Source organism: Takifugu rubripes, chromosome 6 (genome assembly GCF_901000725.2).
Source record: "Takifugu rubripes chromosome 6, fTakRub1.2, whole genome shotgun sequence".
NCBI classification, from domain to species: domain Eukaryota; kingdom Metazoa; phylum Chordata; class Actinopteri; order Tetraodontiformes; family Tetraodontidae; genus Takifugu; species Takifugu rubripes.
Window position 1 is genome coordinate 8,985,391 of NC_042290.1, and position 23,042 is coordinate 9,008,432.

Consider the following 23,042-nt stretch of genomic DNA (forward strand, 5'->3'; position numbering starts at 1 on the left):
GGAGTCGATGATCAGATTTGGTTTTTCACTTGCGTCTCCGGGCTCCAGCGCTCCAACATGAAGCCATCGTTTTAAATTATTGTCAGCGATTCGTCCTCTTTCTGTTTGTGCTGTTTCTAATGATCCTTTGAACGCTAAACTGGCTCATTTCCTTGTAGAGTTTTGTACAAAATGTTTTTTATTAAAGGGAGCGGGCAGGTTTAAATAGGGTCATAGGGTTTATAATATAGATACTATATGAAGCCATATGAATTTAACTTATTGTATACTTTAAAACCATGAATGACTGTGATGCTTTGGTCATACATGCACGTAGCGCCATTAGCTCGTGACACTGCTAGTGCTTTTTTATTGCTTGTCTTATGACGCCATCACAACAAAGCTAAACTCAAGACGACGGCACACACACAGTTGGGGGGTCCTGCTCTCAGCTTGGGGTACCTACCTGGGTCGCCGTGGTGTCTTTTCCTACAGATCTGGAATCTGTTTTTAATCCGATAACATCGAGGGAATGTGAAATTGTTTATGTTTCAAAATGTGATTGTCATGCCTTCGTCCTCCTCGTGCTCTTCATCCATTTTCACTTTTTTGATACATCTTTTATGTCATCGTGCGCACATTTTTATAAGTGCTGTTGTTGTTTTGTGTTTTCACTGTATTTGTGGAGCTTTTTATATGTAATCATCGTTCTTTTATCCATCTGAGCTGCAGTAAAAACTGTCCACCATTTTTATGATCTTGTCAGCTGTGTGTGCAATAATAGAAACTATTAACCCAAACCTGAGTTTGTGTATCTTTATTTGCCTGATTTTATAAAGAAAAAGTCCCAGACTTTCACTTTATGTTCTGTATTCCAGAAGCACATCAGTTCTTCCAGAAGACAAAGGAGCTGTAAGTTTAATTGCGTTAATTGTGATGATACTGTAGATTTGTTTTAGCATCCTACAGCTCTAATTTGAGAGGTATGATTCAGCATCAGGACCCGTATCATAAATATTTAAAGTAGATGTGAACATAAATGTCCTATTGCAGCCAATTGCACAATCATGTCTTCCTTGCTAAATAGCCATGTCAGCAACATGCTGTCAGAACGGTTCCTAAAACAGCCCTTTGCTTTAGCAACACGTTTACATTTTCAGTTGCAAAAGCAGCATCATGAATGACCCTCCTGTTCAAAGTGTGGAAAACCCTCACGGGCGCCGCCGCTCCCTTCAAAAAACATGGATGAGTCTGAGCACATTAGCCAGGAACGACACACAGCCACTTTTAGCAGCCACCAGCATACAGTCTAAACATTAACCTGATCAAAGCTAAAGCCAGTACAGAGAGCGAGGCAGACTTATGAACTGTTTTATTATTCTTTTGTATTGGTTTCCATGTGCACCTCCATTACGGATTGTGATGAGCAAAAACAGTCCTATTGTATAGAAAATTGAAATTAAAAGATAACATCAAGGTTTTACTATTTTAAGAAATAAGCTGACATTTTGTGAAATACATTGATTGTCTGAGTTAGATCAGACTATTGTGACTACAGAAATTAGATTAGCATGTGATTAGCTTTGGTTAGCATTAAGGAACAGTCAGAAACAGTTCTGTTTGCAGTACAAGTCTTTGTTAGAACTAAACTTTATGCTAAAGATGATGTGGAAAATGAAAAAGAATTCAGAATATAATTGAATTTTCTTTACTTCTTTCAGTGCCGAGTTCTGACCGTTTCATGGCATTGTGCTATGCAGCCTCCTAAAATGCCAGACTATTTGTTTTTTGCAGGTTCAACTGCAGTAGAGTTAAAGTTAAAGTTGTCCCTCTTCTGGAGCAACATGATTTAATTTCACTACATTGTTTGTGGATTAAAGCTTATCAGGCAGAATCCCGTATGGCTGAAGGTCAAGCCAAGCAAAGCTAACTGCACCAGACCCCAGCAGATGACGTGAGTCAGATCAATGCACAGCAACAACTTTCTGATATCCTTACATGGAAAAACCCTGTGATGGCTCCATGAGGGGATTATTTTAATGAACTATAGGCTATTTCTGTCTCATTCAGCACGCTGGTGCAGGTTGGCTGCAGGCCTGCTCAGTCTGAGCTATTTCTCTGGGACAGGTTGGCTAGTGCAGAGTTTAGATTTAGATTTAGCAATAAGCAACAGTTGCCAGTATAACCGTGGCTGGCGTCCATTCGTGATCTCAGAACTCACATGACTTCCCGGTGCAAAACCTTAGCAGAGAAACATCCCGGTTATAAACCTCAGTCAATATTTCAATTCAAAACAATCAACCCCAAAACATATTAGCAGTAAGTCAAGATGTTGGATGGATAGAAGGTGCTGGTTAACACTGACAGCTCTGGAGGGAGAAGAAGTCAAGCAAATCAGAGCTACAGCTACAAAGCTGAGCTCCCACAGCGACTGCAGAGCTCTTTTATTCATTCCAGACAGTCCTTATTGCTAAATATAGGCTCATTTTTTATCCTTTAACTATTTCTTCTTATCGCACAGGGTTTAAATTTTCATTGTTATGTTTTTATGCAGAACAAAATGACAAAAAAATATAATGTAAAATTTCTACAGTACTTAAAAAACAAAACAAAAAAACAGAAGTAAATGTAGAGATAATAACGTTCTACATACTTAGAGAACATAAAAACGCTGCTGGATCTGCGTTAGCAGGCGGCAATGTTTGGTCCAACATATTTGTAATTAAAAACTGAATTAAGGAAAATTAGGGGTTCAAACAACACATTGATTTAGGAATCAAATGATATCGTATGAACTACTACACCCCGTCATAGCACCTTGTCAAGTCTGGCCACCAGCTGTTGAAGTGTGCGAGAGGATCACAGGATCGGAGCGGTCTCTCTTTTATTTCCAGCTGCGCTTCACTATCCCGTGATTGTTCCAGGCCTTGAATGGGGCGATAGAAGCTCCCAAAACACCCCGAAATCAGCTCAGACGTAATATGACATGCAGTCCATTCATTAGCTGTAATCCAGATCCCAAATAGCACGCCCAGCCAACCGAAGGCATTGATTAAATAATATCAACCTTAAATATGCGTAAACGATCCTTCAGTTCCCAGGTTACAATTCAACGGCCTCATCACAGTTTAAATGTTTGTCCATACCTCTGAAAGCCCTCCTTTACATCGTTATTTTATCGTGTGTGTGTGTATGAGTGTGTGTCCATGCTGACGTGGATTTGCAGGCTGTCCCTCAGTTGTGGCCCTTAAAGCAGTACACCCCGTAAAGCTTGTGCTTTTTGTCCGGGAAGCCGCTGAACCTCACGGCGGCCTCTGTCGGGCTGCAGCGCTGGCGAGGCTGGGTGATGGGATACCGGACGCTGCCGTCGGCCAACCAGCCGGCGTCGCAGCGGTCGTAGCCCAGCAGTTTCCAGGCAGCGTACATCTGGCCCACCTTGGCGATCTGAGCGCCGTCTTTCTGGCAGGCCCTGACCGCCTCATCGTAGGTTAACTTGAAGGGCTGGATCAGGTAGTAGAACCGACCTGGCGGGTAGAAACGACACCTGCATGAAACATGTGATGTGCAAAGGTTCCCGTGGCTGTGGCAAAGGGCAAATTGGTAGATTCTTTCTAACTTTCTAAGCTGTGACTGCCAGACTCAAAGTAGAGTGAACATTTAGCCGCTATGCTAAGCATGCATGTGGGCACTTGTGACCTTTGACCTCACACGCTGGCTTTCAAAATTCTAAAACTTGCTGTTTACCTTTAAAGTAGGAGGTGAAGCAGAACACATCGTAGTGGTTCTTCTCCTTGTCTCTCAGGCCGTAGCTGCGGATGCCCGGCGGCATGTCCTTGCCCCCGCAGGGCTCTCTGGGGATGTTAATCGGATACTGAACGCTTCCATCGCTCAGCCATCCAGCGTTGCACCAGTCCAGCTTTCCCTGCCACGCTTCATACAGCTGATCGAAGGACGCCACGGTGGCGTCCTGGTCCCGGCATGCTCGCTCCGCATCGTGGAAGTTCAGGTTGTAGCGGCCAAGACGAGGAAAGTAGGGGAAGACGATGCCTACGGGTCAGATATGACACATGATGAGCACAAGAACAACACTTTGTGTAATTTAACCAAACGTACAGTCTTAACGCTTCAGGACAGGTTTTCTCGAGGACTTTTATTCTACCTTCTAGGTCCAGGGTTACCACCACTGTTCCGTCTTCTAGACCATCGATAACTTCACATTTATATTCCCCATAATCCTCCAGGGTAATTTCTGTGATGACCAGCGAGGCATCCATTGGAGAGGAGCCTTGGAGGTGGACACGGCCATGGAAGCTGCCATAACTCCTCTTGTGGTAGTCCATGGCAACAAAAACATCCACCTAGAGGGGTTTGACAAGTACATGGAAGACTATAGTTTCATTCGCTTAGCGTCATGCTAACAAATAAGACAACGGATTTGTTTCATATCTTATTCCATGATAGTTTTTTTTTGGACTATCCAACAGTCATAATGATGGTATAACTGCACTTTATTACCTATTACATGAGCATACCTCCTTCAAGTAGTCTGAGGTCAGCTTTGTCCATTTGATTCTCATCTTACGGTTGGGTGCCAGCGATTGATCCCGTTGGATCTTGCACGGAAGGGTAGCATTTCCCCCTCTTCTCGACACCACTTTGGTTTGTTCTGCAGCCACAGAGAGCCGGGGACCCTTGTCTGCAGCGCCAAGAATTAAGCCAGAACTATTACCTCATCGAAAATGGAAATCTGACTTTTGAAAACAAATGTTGACATAAAATGGCATTTTAGAAAATCTGCAAAGACTCCATGCCAGCAGCTGCCGGTTTGTGATCAAACGAAACGTGGCTTCAACCTAAATGAGGAGTCTAAAAGTTGCTTCCATCGTGTTTCATAAAAAGTGCAACTCCAGCAGTCGGGAAAAGTCCCGAGCTTGTGTGTGTGTGCAGCATTCTGGTAGAGACGCCCCAGGAGCCGTCAAACGGTGAGCCTCCATCTGTTTCTGCAAACACAACCTGGCAACAGTGATACATAGGAGCCCTTTCTGGTGCACCTACATGGGCTTCATCTGTTGCTGTGGTCTCTATTCTACACCTCTAGCACTTCCATCGATGCTCAAATGTCGTTCAACTCACTCATTGACTTTTGATGCAGGTTTAAGAGGATCTTAAAGCCGCTCTGGTCTATAAGACAACTCTCTTCTGAGGTGTTTCGGTGCATTCCACATTAAGGTCACCTCCCGCTGCAGCTTTCACACACCGACCTCCAGCCATCTGCTTGTCCTCCGCTCCAGGAAAACTCTCCCTGCTAACACTTTTGACAATGAACTCAAGCCCACGTCTCCGTCTGACTACGTGTCTAATTCTTAGTCCAAAATGTGCAAACACGAGACTCAGAAAGTCTGACTGAACCCGCCAGAGCAGCTGGAACGGTGCACGTTTGAATGAATCAGATAAATATGGGTTCATCTGCGCGCACATCAGGAAACCTGCAGCAATAATGCAGCTATAATGCAATGCAAGATTTTAGTATTTTAATTAACAAAAAACAATGTTTGTTTACCATCATAGTGTGAAGTCATGTGACCTGAGGGTTCGACAGCAAAGATGATGCATGAAAATTATCTGATCTCACTGACGTGAGTTGCTTTGGATTCAAGATCTGTATTTATTTGTTGCTTTGTATTATTTCCATACTTCACTTCGGGTTTACTCTTTAAAGATGAGTTAAGTCTGCACGGGCCAGACTGAAGCTGTTCGATGTGCTAGCAAGGATGCAAAATACACAACTGAGAGGTGCTAGAGCCAAATAAAGAGAGAAAATGCAATGACAGAAGACGCGCAACGTAGTTTATGTAGCACTTTAGTTAATAATGGGCTATTTACCATTGAAAGATGATTCATTCATAGTTTAGTTTTGATTATAGGATTTATATTTACTCCAGAACCAGTCAGTACAGTTCACAACCAGTTCTTTTAAATTAGCTTTGATCTCTGTGAACAACGCATAGAGATAGAGAACAAAGAGAGGGCTATTGATATGTTGATGGATGGGGATGCAGAGCCCTCCACTCATGTCCATGGTGACCTAAACCCAGCAGTTTGGGGTTTGATTAAACCGCCACAGATAGTGGATCAAGGCTCGACTGATAGCGGTTCAGGAAACCTCGGCTGTGTTTTTCTTGCAATGTTTTAAATCTTGACATTCAAACGGAGTATTCATGTGTGAGCGCGGAGGAGATAGCTGTATCTCCCTGAGCTAATAATCCCCACATAGCAGCGTTATCACCGGGCCACAGCAGCACAACCCGCTGATAATCTGAGGAAACAGATGACACCGCAGAGTGAGTGTCGTGAACGCAACTCAGAGGAAGGCGCCGCAAAACGTCCCGGGTTGTTCCGCAAAACTCTGCGTCACGTCATCGCGCACACACACACACACACACACTCACCTGTGACGTAGATGGTCCTGGAGTGCTCCAGCTCCGGATACAGAGTGTCTAAGTCATTGTTTGCAACGCTCAGCGCGATCAGGCTGCAGATCAACACAGGAATCATCTTCATTCACCAAAGTGGGGGTGGAATCACTGCAGAGACACAGGGGGAGCGAGGGGGGGTCATTAGAGCAGATGCACCTCCACAACTCAGACGGGACTTTACATGTATTTACATCACAAATGGGTCTTTTCATGATTTAGTGTTTAAATCTGCAGCGTTCCTCTTCCCAAAGCCTCTGGGAACAGTCACACATCTGCAGCCAAACAGAGTAGAAATCTCAAGTCCTCCTCCCAAACTCATCCTTACACATCACATCATTAGCTCAGCACTGAGGATTACAGTAGGAATCAGACATGCCTGTGAGCACAACACTACACACACACACACACACACACACACACACAGTGTACATACAGTGCAGTAATAATCCTCTGTCGCCCAGCTACAGGGGGAAGCAGCAGCATGTCCCGGTGACAGTCCACAACTTCAGAGGAACAGAGGAGCCTGTGACGTACTGCAGTGTCAGCCCCCCACTGCACACACACACACACACACATACTGCAGCCCACTCTACAGATCTCCTACACATTCCCAAAAGGATTTACCATTTCACTTGGACGAGGGATGTAAGGAAGCCTTCCAGTTAGTGGCACTATTCTGTAACTTCCTGTCTGTTACTGTGGAAGAGTCAATGGAATAGGATGAATAAAAACATTGGCATTTTCTATGAAAGAGAGAGAGAGATAGGAACAAGTAATGTGGATTCTCTCTCTCTCTCTCTCTCTCTCTCTCTCTCTCTCTCTCTCTCTCTCTCTCTGCCAGGTGGAGTTCCTGAAGTCAGCAGAATAACTGCTGAAGAATTGCTGAATGCAGCTCTGTGTGGCAGCAGTAGAGCTGAAAACAACTTATTTTATTTCTTTAACACCACTCTTTAACCATAACTGTGGCAGTTCTCCCTCCTAATGTCACCATCTGAAAGTTGAAGTTGTCTGGTCCATCATTGGGGCTGGAACCATCTTATTATAAACGATTAAAAGGGTTTTTCCATCTACAAACCAGGTGCCAACTGCAACGTCCACATGAACAGGAGCTGTTTTGGAGCGTGTTTTCCATCAGTCTCAAACTGCATGCCCTTGGTGCATGATCCATGTCCTTCAGCTGCTTAAACCGTGCATCAGATCATCAGAATCAAGCCCACAGATGTACGGTGCCCTTCAGCGAAAGGTTAAAATCCCACAGTCAGATTGCTCTCTGCAGGATGGGAGGCGAGCTGGTGATGTATGAAATTAAACTAAAGCGGGATGACTGATGGCAGCGAGATACGGGAAGGAGGCATCGAGGAATGTTGCAGCCAAAGATCTGCAACAGAAGCTCACACGGGCCCGTTAAAAACTGGAAAAGAGGAGCAGCATCTGGCAAAGCCCAGCACAAGTTGTGGCAACCACAAGATGTCCTGACTCTTTAATTGTCCTCTGGCAGGACTTTAGATGCAGTTTTTCCACGTTCAGCACTTCTTTAAGGTAATGTGCTGTTTTGATTTCAAGGCACGTTCATGTGCACGGTGGCGTCGCCAGCGTTTGTAGCGCTCCAGTTGTCAAGTGGGGGTAAAACTCTTAATTTGCTTTATCTGTCTGCATGTCTTTCTAGCTGGCTCACACCCAGAGTAATGAAACCGTTTTCTTGGGCTCTTATTTGATAAATAAAAGCGGTTCAACACTGAGGTAAAAATAAACTCCATCGGGCACTTTGTAAAGCGTTTCTGAGGGAGATGACCTCGGGTGTTTTGGCAAACATGGAGCATCGCAAATTAAGAATTACGACACAGCACAAACCTCTTAAGTTCAACAATTACAAGTGCCTCTAGCAGTTTCAAGTTTCAAGTTTCCATTCCTTGTTTGGCTGTACTTGCAGAATTTCATGTCTACACTCATTTATAGGGCAAAAAGGAATAGTGCAGTAATGTGCTCCATTAGATGTTTATATGACCTTTGACCTTCGTCTCCACCTTGACATAAATCTTAATATTATTGCAGTTGTAGCACAACAAGACCTGGATGAAATCATCAGCCATTCCAGACAGATCCTGCATGATTAATGGGCTTTGCCTGGCCAATCTGGGAGCCGATAACACAACTGGCCACTCAGAAGTTGGGGGAGGGGCATGCGAACTTGAAAGTACAGGCACATCCATTACAGCAATAGTCATGGCAGCTGCTGGAGCAGTTCAGGCTCAGTCTCATGTAAACAAATGGTAAAAAGACTGTATTTATTGGGCTCTCCTGCCCATCTTTGACCACTCAAAGCTCTTTACAGTCTGCTTTCACCCATTCACACATGCATTCATGCACAGGCGGCGGTAATGACCTCACAGGAAGTCACCTTTTCCTCAGGAGAAATAACCACCAACAGGGATCACACTAGCAACCTTTGTATGTTAGGACTTTGCCTCGTTGTGCTAGGCAGCTTGGGTTTTTCTTTCCTACGCTCCCTCCCTCAGCTCTCCCTCCTCCTGGGCGTGGCTCTGCTACACACCTGCTCCGCCTCTGTCATCAGCTCACCTGGAGCACATCAGTGGCGATCAGCCGCAGCATAAAAGCCTGATCCGCCGCCTGCATTGCTACTTTGGTGGTGAATGCTCGAGGTAATGTTGTGCTCAGCTCTTGGGAACTTAGTCTGTGGTTGTTGGTGTTTTCTGGGGCTTTTCTTGTTTCAGTTGGGGTTTGGGTCACAGACTTGCTGCCAGTTTGTCTCCATCCAGCTGCCTCCTGCCTCAGTCCCAGTTATGTTTTTCTGTCCTCAACCCATCAGCCTTTGGCATTAAGGGTTACAATAAACCTTGTTTTCTCTGGTCACTAAAGTGTTTCCTCTTGTTTGCTTCACATTGTGTCACCATACCAGCCATACTATGGCTGTTCCCCGGCCCCTGAAAATCCCACACTGCACACTCATTCGTCCCAGGCATCTTGACAGCTGGATTTCTTCATGTAGTCTGCTGGTTATCCCCCAACACAGCTGCACCTCTCCTGTCCAGTAAAGGTGTTCCATCATGATGAAAACACCATTAGAAGACATTCTGATGCACTCGGTGTCAATGACGTTATGCATCAGCCTGCTGACAGTTCTCCTTTGGGGAGGCATCAGTGAGGCGGAACACCTGCCCTGCAGTATTGTCTCAAAAACAACCCATTGTCTCACGCCTGTCCAAAAAGCTTCAAGGGTGTAATTCTCCCTGAATGTCAAAGGACGTAGATGAGCTGGTTGTACTCTGATATGGAGACACACTCTGAATAAAATGCCAGATCTGCTGTTGTGCTCAGATGCTAATGTTTAATTAGCATTGCGCTAGGTGAAAATACACCCATCTGCATTTCATCTGGCGGTTGGGCGAGAAAATTGATAGCACGTTGAATTGAACCACTGCAGAGAAATTGGTGCAATCATGAATAGGACTCATTTACCAGGACCAACACACATGGCAGCCATCATGCGGGGCGTCGCTCATTCGGAATCTTCTTGGTGGAGGCAGTAAGAGGAGATCTGCAGCGTGCACAGTCTTTAATGCAAAACAGAGAAGGTGCATGAGCATGTTCCCAACATGGTTTGTCATGGATAAACCTAGCGGGCCTCTCCTGAGTGCACTTTTGTGATGTCAGGGGCCACAGGAACTGAGCTGATGGTCAGGTATGCGTATAGATTCTATTACATTACGTTTCTAGGGGGGAAGGTTGTCTTTCGTCACATGCTGCCACGTAGGTCGTGTCATCTTTACTGATTTGTGTTCTTTACTGTCACCACGATTATTTAAGAACTGTCAGATTTTCATTGAAACTGCGCAAAGATGAGAAGGTCAAAAATCTCATCTCAATTTTGCCCAGACATATGAAGATTTTTAAGCGATCCATCCCAGTGACTGGGGGGAGGGGGGGGGGGGGGGGGGGGGGTTCTCCAGAGACTCTCAAACATGGGTTGGATTTGTTAGGCTTTGATGGAACTTGATGGAGATGATACTTCTTCAGTATCTCCAGAGGACGAACATGTTGCTGTGACAGCGTCCCCTGTATTTGTATGTGGGTGGGGTAGGGAATGACAGGCGGGGTCATTGCCCTGTTCACAACTGGCTCACTCAGTTTTACCGTGTTTTCCTGTGTGGTCACGGTGGTGTGTTCAAACCGGCCTGCTGCCGACCTACCAACACGTCAGCGTCACGCCACCATGGCGACCACAAAGACTTCTCAGTATGGAACACAGTGGGTCTGTGACGGTGGGTTTTTGTGGCTGTGGAGGAAGTGGGAGTGGAATTAACACCTAATGACCTCCACATCCAATCAGGAGGGACTGGTTTAATTTTCTGAGCAACCTGTCAGATGTAGATTTGTTGGCCCAGTGACCTCAGTTCAATGTGAAACAGCCTTCACTATTCAAATCATTTCGAATTAGCCGTATCACGAATTTAACCCCCAAGCCACGTTTCCTCCTGCTGAGCACAGAGTGTGCGACTATGCGAATCCAGCTGGATAATTGCGGGAGCGAAGAGGAAGAGTTATATCTCCATGACAACAACAGCTGGATCTCTTCTCCCGTGGAGGTGTGAATTCGAACAATGGTGGTGGATACGGATGCAGAGCACTTTGACCGGATCAGAACACACCATGTGCGCTCTACCCACGACACACATCACCTTTGACATGTGTGAGCGTCTCTGATGCTGCTGACACATGTGGAAAGACTGAGGAAGCGCACACATAAAAGGAGCCTCCACAGTATCGCCTCTAGCTACTTAAAACTGGCTCCAACCAAACCAAACAGCAAATTAGGCATTTTCCCAATCAAAGATGTTACACAAAACACTGGCAAACACCTTAATGCTCCTCCTGGTTTTATTTGGGAAAGATGGAGAAAACCACACAGTAAAGTAGATGTTGGAGGAGTCCCTCATTCCAACCGTCGGCACTCATATCTGTGACTGTTAACCACAGCGAGCTGCAACCACACTATAAAACATCACAGGCAGATATTTTATCCCATACAAAGGGCAAAGCTTCACTGTTTACTGCACTGGAGTGTGTTTTCGTTGTCTGCTATTACGCTGTGAGGTCACTCTGAGCTTCACAGATGTGATTCATTTAATCATTTAGTAAGAATCATCTCTCTGTGTGTTTTGTTTATTGAGCTGTGGCACATTAGGATCTTCATGCAAATGCGAAATTTATTAGAACATTAAATTACAGCACATATTTGGCTTCAATGTACAGCATCATAATAACTAAATGGCAAACAAACACTCAGCATTCCATCGATGCTGTGGTCTTAATCCATTGGACGCAGCATCCGAGTATTTAGCCTCTTCATGTGACTTCATTTAAAACTGCTTTATACAGTTAAATGCTTGAGCCAGTGAGACCCGCTTTAGTGCTGTTTGGTAGTACTGGGAGGTTGCTATGATTCAGGAAGAACAAACACAATTCCAATGCACAAAACTGTTTCCACCTTCTGAACTTTGTCTCTAATCTTTATAACTAAAAACATGTGAGAATTTCAAATGTATAAACGTTGCTAATATACTGGAACTGAGGTTAAACCGATGCTCTTTTTTGTTGTTTTCCCAGAAAGGTGATATGAACTTAAGGCTCCTTGGAGCTTGTTGAAGCTGTCAAACGCTTGTACAATATATGACACCTCAGAGATCAGTTCAAAGTCCCCCATCGAGCCCCAAGCGTTGCCCTCCTCGCCCCTCTCCCCATTGTCTTTACTCCATCCTTTCCCACTGAGAGAATCTTCCCCTCCCGTCTCCGCTGACGTCTGCCTCGACCCCTACCAGAACCACAGAGGGCAGAAGTTCCTCTGCTCCCTGCAGTGCGACGCTGCTCCGATATTTGGGTCTCCTTGTTTGACCTCCCTCAGAAAGGGACAGGGGTTGAAGCCAAAGGCTAAAGGTCAAACCTAGTCCCAGCCAAGTGTTACAAATAGTATTACACAGGTTAAGACCTTGAGGCTTTGGTGCTGAACCCCACCGTGTCCCCTTCGTGTCAGGAGATATCTTCAATTCGAACACTCACATTCAGTCAAATGGGAGCTGACTGACCCAATACGACCAGTAGACTCACAAATTAGCTCTTGTAAATACCAGATTAGCGTCAAAACGACCATCAATTTTGCGGTTTCCTTAATTGAACTAGTGAGAAAAATAAATGGACTGAAATTAGATTTTATGCCTTAAATCCAAGAATTCCTTAAAGATGTAGATGAATGCCTGAGGGTAGTTTGTGCTCAGCTGGTCTAAATATGCTCTGAGAGCTAAACATGAGCACAAAGTCTGTAAATATGTTCCAACTAACAAATATGTATAACATCTTCCACAGGCAAAAGTTTTTTAAAAAGTCCCTCAGAAGGTGTTTGCTACATAAATAGTGGTGAAACACACACAGACACACACACTATTTAGGGGAACATTTGCTTTGGAGCTCCAGCAGAGGGCAAATATATGACTTAACACACAGAAATGTCTATTCATGAGCAGACTTCATTAGCATGTGAGCCGACATGTTGCCACACACACAGCAAAAACAAGACACACACCAACTTAACCTGATCTCACCCAATCAGCATCCAGACGACTGAGCTTGTGTTTGTTGGTGGGGAGACACCCCCTCCCATTCATTTGAGGGGTCACTTTGGGGGTGTCTATGTGTCTGTCAGGGGGAGTAAAAGAGAGGGTATGCGTGGCCGATAGCTAGTGGGGAAGAGGGGGTGGGGGGGTGGGGGGTAAGGGTGGAGCCGCTAAGTCTAATCCAGCACACACAGAGGGGTTGTTGAGTTTAGATGTCAATCACAGCCCCTTGGCATGTCGCCATTAATGAAGGGTGATCTCAGATCAGATCAGTTCAGTTCATATATAAAATAAGAGTTGATGAATTCAAATATGCACCCCACTTATTGATGGATTATCGAGCAAAAAGCTCAAATAACAGAAGAATTCTCTTCATGATCTGTTCAGAACAGCCAAAACATTCACTTCCTAGTTGCTGCTGCACAGGAGCCAAATGGTACCATCACGGGCTTCATTTACAGAAATTTAGATGATCATCCTTCTGATTAATATGAAAGTTTAGCAATCAGCAGATTTACATTTGAGCTAAGGGCAAGAGAAGAAATCTGGCTTCCATCGCAGGGGTGATTAAATGTGCAAACAAGGCAATATAGAAACGCTACTCATTAGAGGCGGAAGGTACAAATCAGGGCGGCACCTGGCCCTCAAGCCCAGGGAAAACAAGTGGTCCACCCTGAAGGGAACACTGGTTCGGTTCAATTTGAGGATTAAAAATATCAGACAACTTGAGTGTACAGGAAAACTGAGCCAGGGAACAAGATGAGTACAAGTCAGTTGGGAAAAACCTATATGAATAAAAACACTGAGGACTTTGAGGTATTTGTGGAAAGGATGACAGTGGGGAAAAAACCTGTGTGTGTGTGTGTGTGTGTGTGTGTGTGTGTGTGTGTGTGTGTGTGTGTGTGTGCGTGTGTGTGTGTGTGTGTGTGTCTATCTGTCTGTCTGTCTGTCTGTTGCTATTCACTTAATTTGCCATCAGAACCAATCTGACTCCAAAACCTTTGTTCCCCATTACAATAATTAACTTTTTTTAATCTCCAATAGTAAAACGCCTTAAACAGAATATGAATTTATAGATGAGCAGCAAATGACAGAGTAAGTCATCTGAATCAGTGAGTCCAAGCTCCCCAACCTGCTGATGATCACCCCTCACTCCCACCGGTGATATACATGAGAGATGCATTTCTTTTGTCAGTAATATTCCCAATACTGATGCGAACAACCCAGCCAGCAATAATCGGATTGCCATTGTCATGTTTTGCGCCAGTTGTCAGCTCGCGTCTCATGAAGTTTCTTTTACAGAACGAAGTGTGGACTTGTCCGACTAAGCAGCATGGAGACAGAAGCCCGACCAGCGTGTCAGAAAGACTCTTTCTTTGGTAGGAACAAGGGTAATGGTAGGTTACGGTACCTTGCTCGGTGCGCTGCGTCGACGCAGAAAGCTGCGCTGTCTGAGGTTCCAGCTGCGGAATTGAAGCGCAAAGCGGTTATTACGCACGGAAAGGTAGGAAGAGCCAGGCGTTGTGACCGTTCTCTGCAGCTCCTGCCAGTGTGAGTGTGGGAGGACCAGCCTCGGGCTCTGACGTAGGCAGGTGAAATGTATGCAAAGGCGAAATTTGCTCATGGGAAGTTTGCGCCTAAAAGCTGCGAACAGTTTGTGTCATCCGGTCTGCGTCAGGGGTCGTGGCGCCTTTCCCTGCAGTGCGTGCTGGTCCAGGAACCTGAGAGGGTTCTGCAGTCCACAGACCAGCTGATGGTCGTTCCAAGCCTTAAACAAAGGAGGCACCAGCCCCTGTTGCACAATGTCTAACGATAAACTCGCCTGAGAGTTTCCAACTGCTCTTCCTGGCTTGAACTTCTCTGTCCATCTGTTCCAGGAAAGCGGTTAGTTTCTTTCATCAATCAAATTACACAGATTTAGTTTTACAGCAGGGAACAAAATTATGTCTGAAATAATTTATGGTTGTCCTCAAACGTGGAGAGATAAAAAGTCCAAACCTTAATGGACCAGACAAATAATATAATCAGATGTCACACTCAAGCTGCATGGAGCTGGTCCTGTGTGTGATCTAGTTTATTCTTCCACTCATGGCATATTTAACCACATTTATCTTAATCTTAGAATATTTATGACTGTGAGGTTTGTTTGAGTCTTCACCATAAACACTATAGGGCTTCACCATAGTGATATTTAAGCTCATAAACTAAAGAATAATGTAAAATAAACAGGAGGAGCAGTGTGAGAAATATTGTTCCTCAAAGTCCTCCTCTTAAAATACTGCCTGCTGCTCTTCTTACGTCACCGACTCAAATGTGTTGAACAGTTGTGGGTGTGGATTCAGATAAATCACACAAGTTACGGGTGTCGAAGCGAGTAACTGATTAAATGTTGCCTGTTTGTGTGGAATATCCAAATCCTGCGTTTGTTAGCAGACCTGCTCAAACTTCAGGGCTGTAAAGCGACATGAGCTACGTGCGACGCTCGTGCTCATCCTGGCGAAACGGCACCGTTAACCGCAGCATCACTGCGGTCAGTGAGCTTTAAAAGGTTAAAGTAATAAAGTGTCCAGAAGGTCTTAGGTCAGGCGTCAGTTGTCATCCCAGAGAGTAAAATGGAAACTCTGGTGGAAAAAAGCCTATGAACGCTCAAAGATTTCCCAGATTTTCATTTAAACAGAAAATCTGACGTGACATTTAGTCATTTCATAGCATAAAACATGTTTGCAGATGCTTAGTGGCCTGTTAATTCATATAAATACATTTATTTATCTTCAGTCTGAGAGTTTGCTACCGTTACCATTCAATTTCTTTGAAATTGTAATAAAGGTGATCATAATGTGGGCTGGTGCTACATGACCAATGTAGTTTACAGCTCTTATCTCCAGATGTAAATGCCCTAGAGGAGGCTGCTGTTTAGCTTTAGCTAGTGTGAATGTGACAGTTTCCCCCTTGTTTGGTTGCATGTTAGAAGCACAGATTTGTGTTACTTCTTACACTTTTGTAGAGGATGTGAGCATTTGGTCGCTTGCTGGTGTTTGTCCTCGGAGCTGCAGCATGTCAGCACAGGAACAAGGTCGCGTGGAGCCGGGCTCCTTATAATACACATATGGGTTTCAGATGGACCTGATTGGTTTTTATGGGGAGACTTAAGTAGTTTCTGTTGCCATGAATGGATTTAAATTGAAGATCTGTGCACATATAAAATTAAAGAACCTGCGCTGCGTCCTGAAGCGTCCATACCCGCGGCTAGAGTGCGTGTGGACAGGGGGTCTTTGTACTCATTCAGGGTGGAGTTGAGAGTTTAATGACATGAACACACACATACCAAACAGTGGGACTTTAACATGCTGCGGCCCCTCCCCACCAGCTTAAATGAGCTGTGAGGACTATTCACAATTCATGCAGTAACAACTCCACAGAAACAGAGTGTTTGATTGTTATAGTCTGTCTCACAGTTGCTTTCTGTTACAGAGCCTATTTTAATATAGGTGGTCGGATTTATTTAGGGTTATATTCACCTAAATATCCTATTCTCGTTGTAATAAAAATGAAATTCTGCTCATAGTGGACAATTTCTGCTGTGTGTCTGTGATTTTTGCCCAGACATAACAGTCGGACTGAGCTGGCTCATTTACACACACACACACACACACACACGCACACACACACGCACACACACACACACATACACACACACACACACACACACAGAGTTCTGATCTGGAACCTCGGTGAACCTCAAAGTCAAGTCAGGCTGAAACAAACTTTGTCAGAGTCAAAAACAGTGGCTGCTTTCTAAGACCAGCCCCCCCACCATCACTCAACACCCCCGCCTGACTCCAGCGGGCCCATGGCGGCGTGCTCGCATGTGGCCAGCTCAGAAAAGCTGCCTGTGTTCAGGTAAATATTCCCCCCCGGTTATTACCCCCCTTCCTCATGTTCACCTCAACGACAAGGAGTTCAAGGTGATTCAGGAGGAAGTGGGGGAGGGGGGCACAAAACACTGCCGGGATCTGTAGTAAAAAAGATATTTGTTTATCCCTCCCGCTGTCGTCATTTGTTGAATCCCAAACCACAACGACGATGAAGTTTGAATTTGTTGCTTTCAGATTTTGGAAGAACAAGATAAAGATGCCGGTGGGATGTATTGCTTTACTGCAGCCAATCACGAGCCCTCCTGTCATCCAGTTTTACCAACAGTCTGTGGGTAGCAGTGACCTTCACTTTCTTACTGCTAAAAGCAGCACACAAACGCAACGGATAAACAGTGACTACGGATCTGAAGATACTGTTATTCATCTTGTTTGGATCAGTTATAGACAGTAGGATAAGAGAAAACTGAATAAATCCCTACTTCTGTCTGATCCATTAGTAAACACTGCAACTCATTTAATATAGGTACCTAAGAGTCAAAAGGTTGTGGGTGCGATTCCTTCTTTGTGGGTTTTTATATGTAGGTTCGGTTGTGCATCTCACAATAATTCAGTGGTTAATTCAGTCCTCTTTCATGGGCTGTAACAGAATTAAAATAATTGAAAGTGGCAGGAGTCACGCCACTTGTCAAATCCATTGATCTCATATCTTTACAACGCAGATGAGGAAGTGTGGAGGGAGGAAGACATTCCCACGGATGACAGAACGGACTTTTTCCTGAGATGAGGTTCATTTAGTCTCTCAGCCTCTATCTCAGCACGCACATTTGAAAGAAGAGACCTGCTCTGAGATAAGCAGAGACTCGCTGGCACCTATTTTACGGAGGCCCATCAAGGCTGCTGTGAACCCTCTGTGGGAAATGCACGATAGCGTCGTAAAGGATGTTAGGGGTCAGTGATGATGGACAGCCTAGAAGACTGAAGGATGCCACTTTCACCCACAGAATAACAATGAGGTTTATGACCTGTTTCTTCCATGCTTCTATATTAACGTCAGTAAAGATTTATTGAGCAAAATTGAATATGGAAGGAATGTCTGTTTGGCAGACTAATAAAAATTAAAGTTCGACTTTAATTTGTGAACTGCATTATTCATTAGAATAATTTTTAAAATATTTGTAATGTAAAAATAGAAATAAACAATTGAGATTTTTCTAATGCCTGTATTTGGTCTTCTCTTGAGAAATTATATTGTTGACCTATTAAAATATAAAATGATGTAATTTGCATGTTAGGAATTTGTTATCACTTCTGTTTTATGTCGTCCTCATAACAATCTGCTTTTTCACCACCAGCGTCACATAAATTCCACACAGCTTCCACTAGATGGCAGTAAAAACAACGTTCGGCTGCAAACTGACCGTAAATCACAGAGAAGAAGATCACGCGCCGGATTGTGAACCAATCAAAAATCATTTTACTGCCACCCGCTACTCAGTGACCAATAGAAATCGACCGCACAAGCGCGGATACAAAGCGTTTGTTGTTGTTTTTGTTTCAGTATAATCCGTACCGACTGATTGCAAAATTATTTGATTTTATTATCAACAATGAGCCTTTCTTTAAGGTAAAGCAGTTTGTTTCTTGTAGTAATTTTAGGCTTTCAGTTACAGGGTATTTAAATGTTTCCTAACACCTGACCATAGCCCTTTTAGCAACATCAGCTAGCGTTAGCGTGTGTGACTTAGCAACAGTGAGGATGTTTGTTGTTTACCTTTTCTATATTGGGAGTGATGAAATCATTGCTTTTTCTATATTGTCAGTTTTGTTAAACATTAACTAATAACGTGGCCATCTACACAATAATTTTGCATTTTTAATGGCTGTACTGTCATTTTGAGTTTACTCCCCACAAGGTCCTAAAATAATAGCTCATAGTTTAAAAAGTTTAATAGTACTTCTCGTATAACTTTGTAATATAGATTTAATAGTTAAGGCTGGTTTTGGGTGTAGTGTCAAAACACCACCAGACTACTGTAATAGTTAGATTTGGAGGACAATACCTATGAGTATTACATAAATACGGAGCATGATGAAATCTGTTTCAACAGAACTGAGGAAGACGAAAAGAAGTACAACAAGATCAAAGAGCTGAGTGAGGATCAAAAACATGAAATCAAGGAAGCTTTTGAGTTGTTCGACACCGATAAAGATCAAGAAATTGACTACCATGAGCTAAAGGTGAGAAATGAAGGAGCTTAATCACTATCCTAAACATGATCTGATGTAAAATTACTGTAAAAGAATAAAATACTCTAAAAGTATCCGTTTTGTTGCTGTTGTTTCCCTTTAAAGGAAGATTACATATTTATTTAAAATATGGATAGTTCATTGTTAAATATAGGTCTTGTAAAACCCAAACAGGTGGCGATGCGAGCCCTTGGCTTTGAAGTAAAGAAGGTGGATGTTTTGAAGATTCTTAAAGACTATGACAGAGAGGGAAATGGCAAAATAACATTTGAGGATTTCAGTGAAGTCGGTAAGTTTTTGTGCCCAGTCTCTCCAAAACTGATGAATTAATCAGTCATTACTCCACACTTAAGTCATCACGAGGTGATCTGTTTAGTGACTGGTCATATCCTGGAGCGAGACCCCAAAGAGGAGATCCTGAAGGCCTTCAAGCTGTTTGATGATGATGAGTCGGGAAGGATCAGTCTGAGGAACCTGAGGCGGGTGGCTCGAGAACTTGGGGAGAACATCAGCGATGAGGAGCTGCGCAGCATGATCGACGAGTTCGACACTGATGGAGATGGAGAAAGTGAGTTATCAAGCTTCCTTAAACCTTCGCGGTAATAGAGTGCGTGTTGTCACTGAGCCAGACATGAGAAATGTTTCTACTTGATCTCCAGTCAATCAAGAGGAGTTCCTCGCCATTATGACAGAAGACTCCTGATGAAGAGTTTCTGATGTCACTGATCTTCCATAAAACCTGGAGATCACCTGCCAGCGTGCACGGGGGTGACCTTGGGGATTTCACCTAAATGAGTGGAGTCAGGATCTACCCTTTTGTTCAGTCAGTGTTGGAGATAATGCTGATGCCACGCAGCTCTTTGGTTTGTAGTTAAATGTTGCATAAATTACATTTGCTGCTGTATGTTGACCTCAGAAAAGCGTAAGAACACTTGAATTTGAGATTGATTTTGTTCTAATATCCACGTTTTAAATTTTTCTGTTACATCCTGAAAATGTTGCCAGATTTATTTGTGTTTTCCTGAAGGAACGGTCCATTTTTCTGCTGTGTCACATGAATGTTTTCTTATGAGCTATTTATTTTGTACAAAATAAATCAATTTGTCAGCACCTCTACATATTGTGACTGTGATGTAATTTCACTTATTTTTTCCACACAAAGAGACCGGCTCAAGATGTGTCGTTAAAGATGAAATCTGGAAAATAAATCAGACCAGTTGACTTTATTCATGCTGCAGTTTATCATTTGTCCAGCAGATGGAGACATTTGTCAAGTCCAGTTTGTAGCACACACACACACCAGACTGACTTGGTCTACCTCAAATATTTGATAAACGTCAATATGTTCAGTTATTTCTTTAGCCGTTCATTGACAGCTGTTGTCAGAGCAAGTGATCATTACATTTGATGATGAAAGGTTTATTCCATGAATATCTGATGTGGAAACAAAGTCAACTCTTATATGATGCTTATGGTGAAGTTGTGGGTATAACTCACACAGGGATGGAGCCAACTGACCACTGAATATTTCAGTCGATCCCTCACAATCTCTCTGTTATTACAGTTTGCTTTCGATCCCTCCATGAAAACATCGCCTGATTTGCTTTACATGTGTCTCGACCGCACTCAGATGATCAAACACTTTGTGGTTGGTTAGCCCAATTTGCTCTCATAACAAGCTTTAGCCAATCATACGATGAAAGAGCGGAGGATTCGGTGGTTTCCCCCCTCTTTAATAAAGTTCTGAGGGAAGAGGGAGATGAATGAAAGTGCCACTGTAATATAACGTTGGGACCCACACTGCAGAGGCTGTTGCAGAGTGTGTGTGTGTTCATGCTGAAGGTCAGCGTCCATTATCAAAAAGTTGCATCTGGTCCTACCAACAGGGACAGACATTACGACGTGCCCTTGCACTGGCACATGCTCAGCTGTCGGTCCCCCAGACCGGAGCAACACATGTTCCAGAAATAAACCAAACTAGTTCCTCCCCAGTTACAACCTCAGAGTAGCCGCCCCCTGTTTTTACTATACTCCCACACACACTTTTGTGAGGATTCATTGAAATCTATTCCCTAAATGTTTGGTTTAATCGCTCAAACCTGGAATAAAACCGGACCTAAATGGTGCAACAACTGAGTAATTTTGTGGCTATTTAAAAAAAAAGATGTGTCCACCCTGTTTAAAACTTGTTTTATTGATGATTTAAAGATGAAAAGCAGATCATCATTCAATCATTACTTTTCTCTCTATCAAACAGCTGTTTTAATTAGTTCTTTAATGCATTGCTGATGGTAGATGTTGACTTTTCTCACTACTCACATTCTGGAACAGACAAACTTACCAAAACAAAGACGGGGGAGACGAACCGAACACGCAAGTCTCAAAACACACAGTAGAGACCCGGAATCCTTTAATACTTGGAAAACAGCAAACTGGAGGCACCCGAGCAGGGAAGAGGACCAGGGAGGCCTGGGTGAAACGGTGTTAGTACTCGCCATGGGAGGAGGAAAAACACACCGTGGAAATAAAGGAACAGTTAATCGTGATGAAAACTCTAGTGTGATTATTATAGTAAATCTCTAAAAACAGCTCTACAAGGAATACACTTAATTAAAATGACTGCATGGTATATAATAGTTTAAGAGGCAGGTCAATGATTAGCATTCCACGGTACACTGTGGTCATGTGACCTTACAGTTGCTGGCTAATTTCATGGTCAATCCCCCTGGAGGACAAAACTGCTGCCAATTATTTTGCACTTTTCAACCAAAAGTCTCGAACTAGTTTACTACCTCCAACGCTTAATCAGATTTGACTAATCTTTTAAACCGGATGGAGCCCTGAGATCTGATCTGGGGCAGACATAAAGATGCACCAAGTCCTCCCCCGCTGCCTCGTCAAAGTTTTACATCCGTCAACCTGCTAAACGTGACTGAAAACATTGGTGAGGAGGACAGTAGTGTCACTTTGACCCCCTCGTATCATCTTAAATGCACCTCTTCACGTTAAAAGGAAACAATCTTTTCTCTTCATTTGTCTGCATGAACAGCCGAGCCTCCTCACTGGTAACCTGATTCAGAGCTCAGCGCTCGTCTCCACCTGTCAGTCATTAGGCGAGCTATGCCGACCATGTGACAACACTTGGCCTCCGACCCGCACTGAGACAAGGAAGCATGGGGGGGGGGGGGCCTCTGTGGTGGGGTAAATGGAGGCGTGATGGTGCTGAAATGAGTCATTTCAGCCACAACAACTGCCCGCTGGTGTAGGCAGCCTCACGTTTGTCTGTCCACTGAGCTTCAACGGAGGCAGAGAGCGTCCGCTTTGAGAGATGATGGCGTCCAGGGTGATTGGGAGCGTTTGTGACACGCGACATCCAGGCTGTGACAGCAGCCTCGGCCGGGGGCCGTGACCTTTGACCCTCACTGTAAGAATGACCTTAACCTACACAGCTAAGGTGGCTGAGGCTACACACGGTGAAATGGCTGGCATGTTAAACAGCTCAGCTGCGTTTTGAATTTCACATGAATCACGTCCTTCCATGTCCCATCCAAGCCTTAACACATCAGCGTTTAGCATCGTGGGACACCAGCGTGATGGCAGCGCTTGTTTCGGGCGCTGTCCTGGCCACGTTTCTGAAATCTTTTCTCAAAGGATTGGGTAAAACGGTCATCGCTGCTCTAGCGAGTGTCCAGCAATGTGAGCTATGAAACACCCGAGCAGCCATTATCAGCGCTGAAATGCTGTTCTGTTGTAACTAAAGACTAAAGGTGAGTGAAATGCAAGCTCCTTAAATGTGAAACCAGGCTGTTTTTATCGCCCCCTGCTGGCCGACTTCAGTA

The 23,042-nt window shown here is 44.1% G+C and overlaps 2 protein-coding genes across 3 annotated transcripts; one reads left to right on the forward strand and one right to left on the reverse strand.

Moving 5' to 3' along the window:
• Nucleotides 1-1,322: 1,322 nt before the first annotated feature.
• Nucleotides 1,323-14,792, reverse strand: hapln1b (hyaluronan and proteoglycan link protein 1b). 2 transcript variants are annotated; one of them, XM_003965432.3, is made up of 6 exons: nucleotides 14,493-14,792; nucleotides 6,429-6,563; nucleotides 4,512-4,675; nucleotides 4,139-4,337; nucleotides 3,724-4,026; nucleotides 1,323-3,503 (listed from the first exon to the last, which is right to left on the reverse strand). In XM_003965432.3, exons 2-6 carry the CDS (start codon nucleotides 6,538-6,540, stop codon nucleotides 3,214-3,216), a joined length of 1,068 nt encoding a protein of 355 aa, XP_003965481.2. In that variant the 5' UTR covers nucleotides 6,541-6,563; nucleotides 14,493-14,792; the 3' UTR covers nucleotides 1,323-3,213. The 2 variants fall into 2 exon arrangements, with proteins under 2 accessions (XP_003965481.2, XP_029693210.1); XM_029837350.1 differs by lacking the exon at nucleotides 14,493-14,792 and adding an exon at nucleotides 6,889-7,017.
• Nucleotides 14,793-18,425: 3,633 nt separating this feature from the next.
• Nucleotides 18,426-20,424, forward strand: cetn3 (centrin 3). Its single transcript, XM_003965360.3, has 5 exons — nucleotides 18,426-18,580; nucleotides 19,065-19,194; nucleotides 19,378-19,492; nucleotides 19,580-19,771; nucleotides 19,863-20,424. Exons 1-5 carry the CDS (start codon nucleotides 18,564-18,566, stop codon nucleotides 19,904-19,906), a joined length of 498 nt encoding a protein of 165 aa, XP_003965409.1. The 5' UTR covers nucleotides 18,426-18,563; the 3' UTR covers nucleotides 19,907-20,424.
• The last annotated feature ends 2,618 nt before the right edge of the window (nucleotides 20,425-23,042 follow it).

Coding starts and splice junctions, on each gene's coding strand:
- hapln1b (XM_003965432.3), bottom strand. CDS start 6,540: ATGAAGATGATTCCTGTGTTGATCTGCAGCCTGATCGCGCTGAGCGTT. Junction 4,027..4,138: donor GGTAACCCTGGACCTAGAAG/GTAGAATAAAAG, acceptor TCTGACCCGTAG/GCATCGTCTTCCCCTACTTT. Junction 3,504..3,723: donor CTTCACCTCCTACTTTAAAG/GTAAACAGCAAG, acceptor TCTACCCGCCAG/GTCGGTTCTACTACCTGATC.
- cetn3 (XM_003965360.3), top strand. Junction 19,195..19,377: donor TTGACTACCATGAGCTAAAG/GTGAGAAATGAA, acceptor AAACCCAAACAG/GTGGCGATGCGAGCCCTTGG. Junction 19,493..19,579: donor TGAGGATTTCAGTGAAGTCG/GTAAGTTTTTGT, acceptor TGATCTGTTTAG/TGACTGGTCATATCCTGGAG.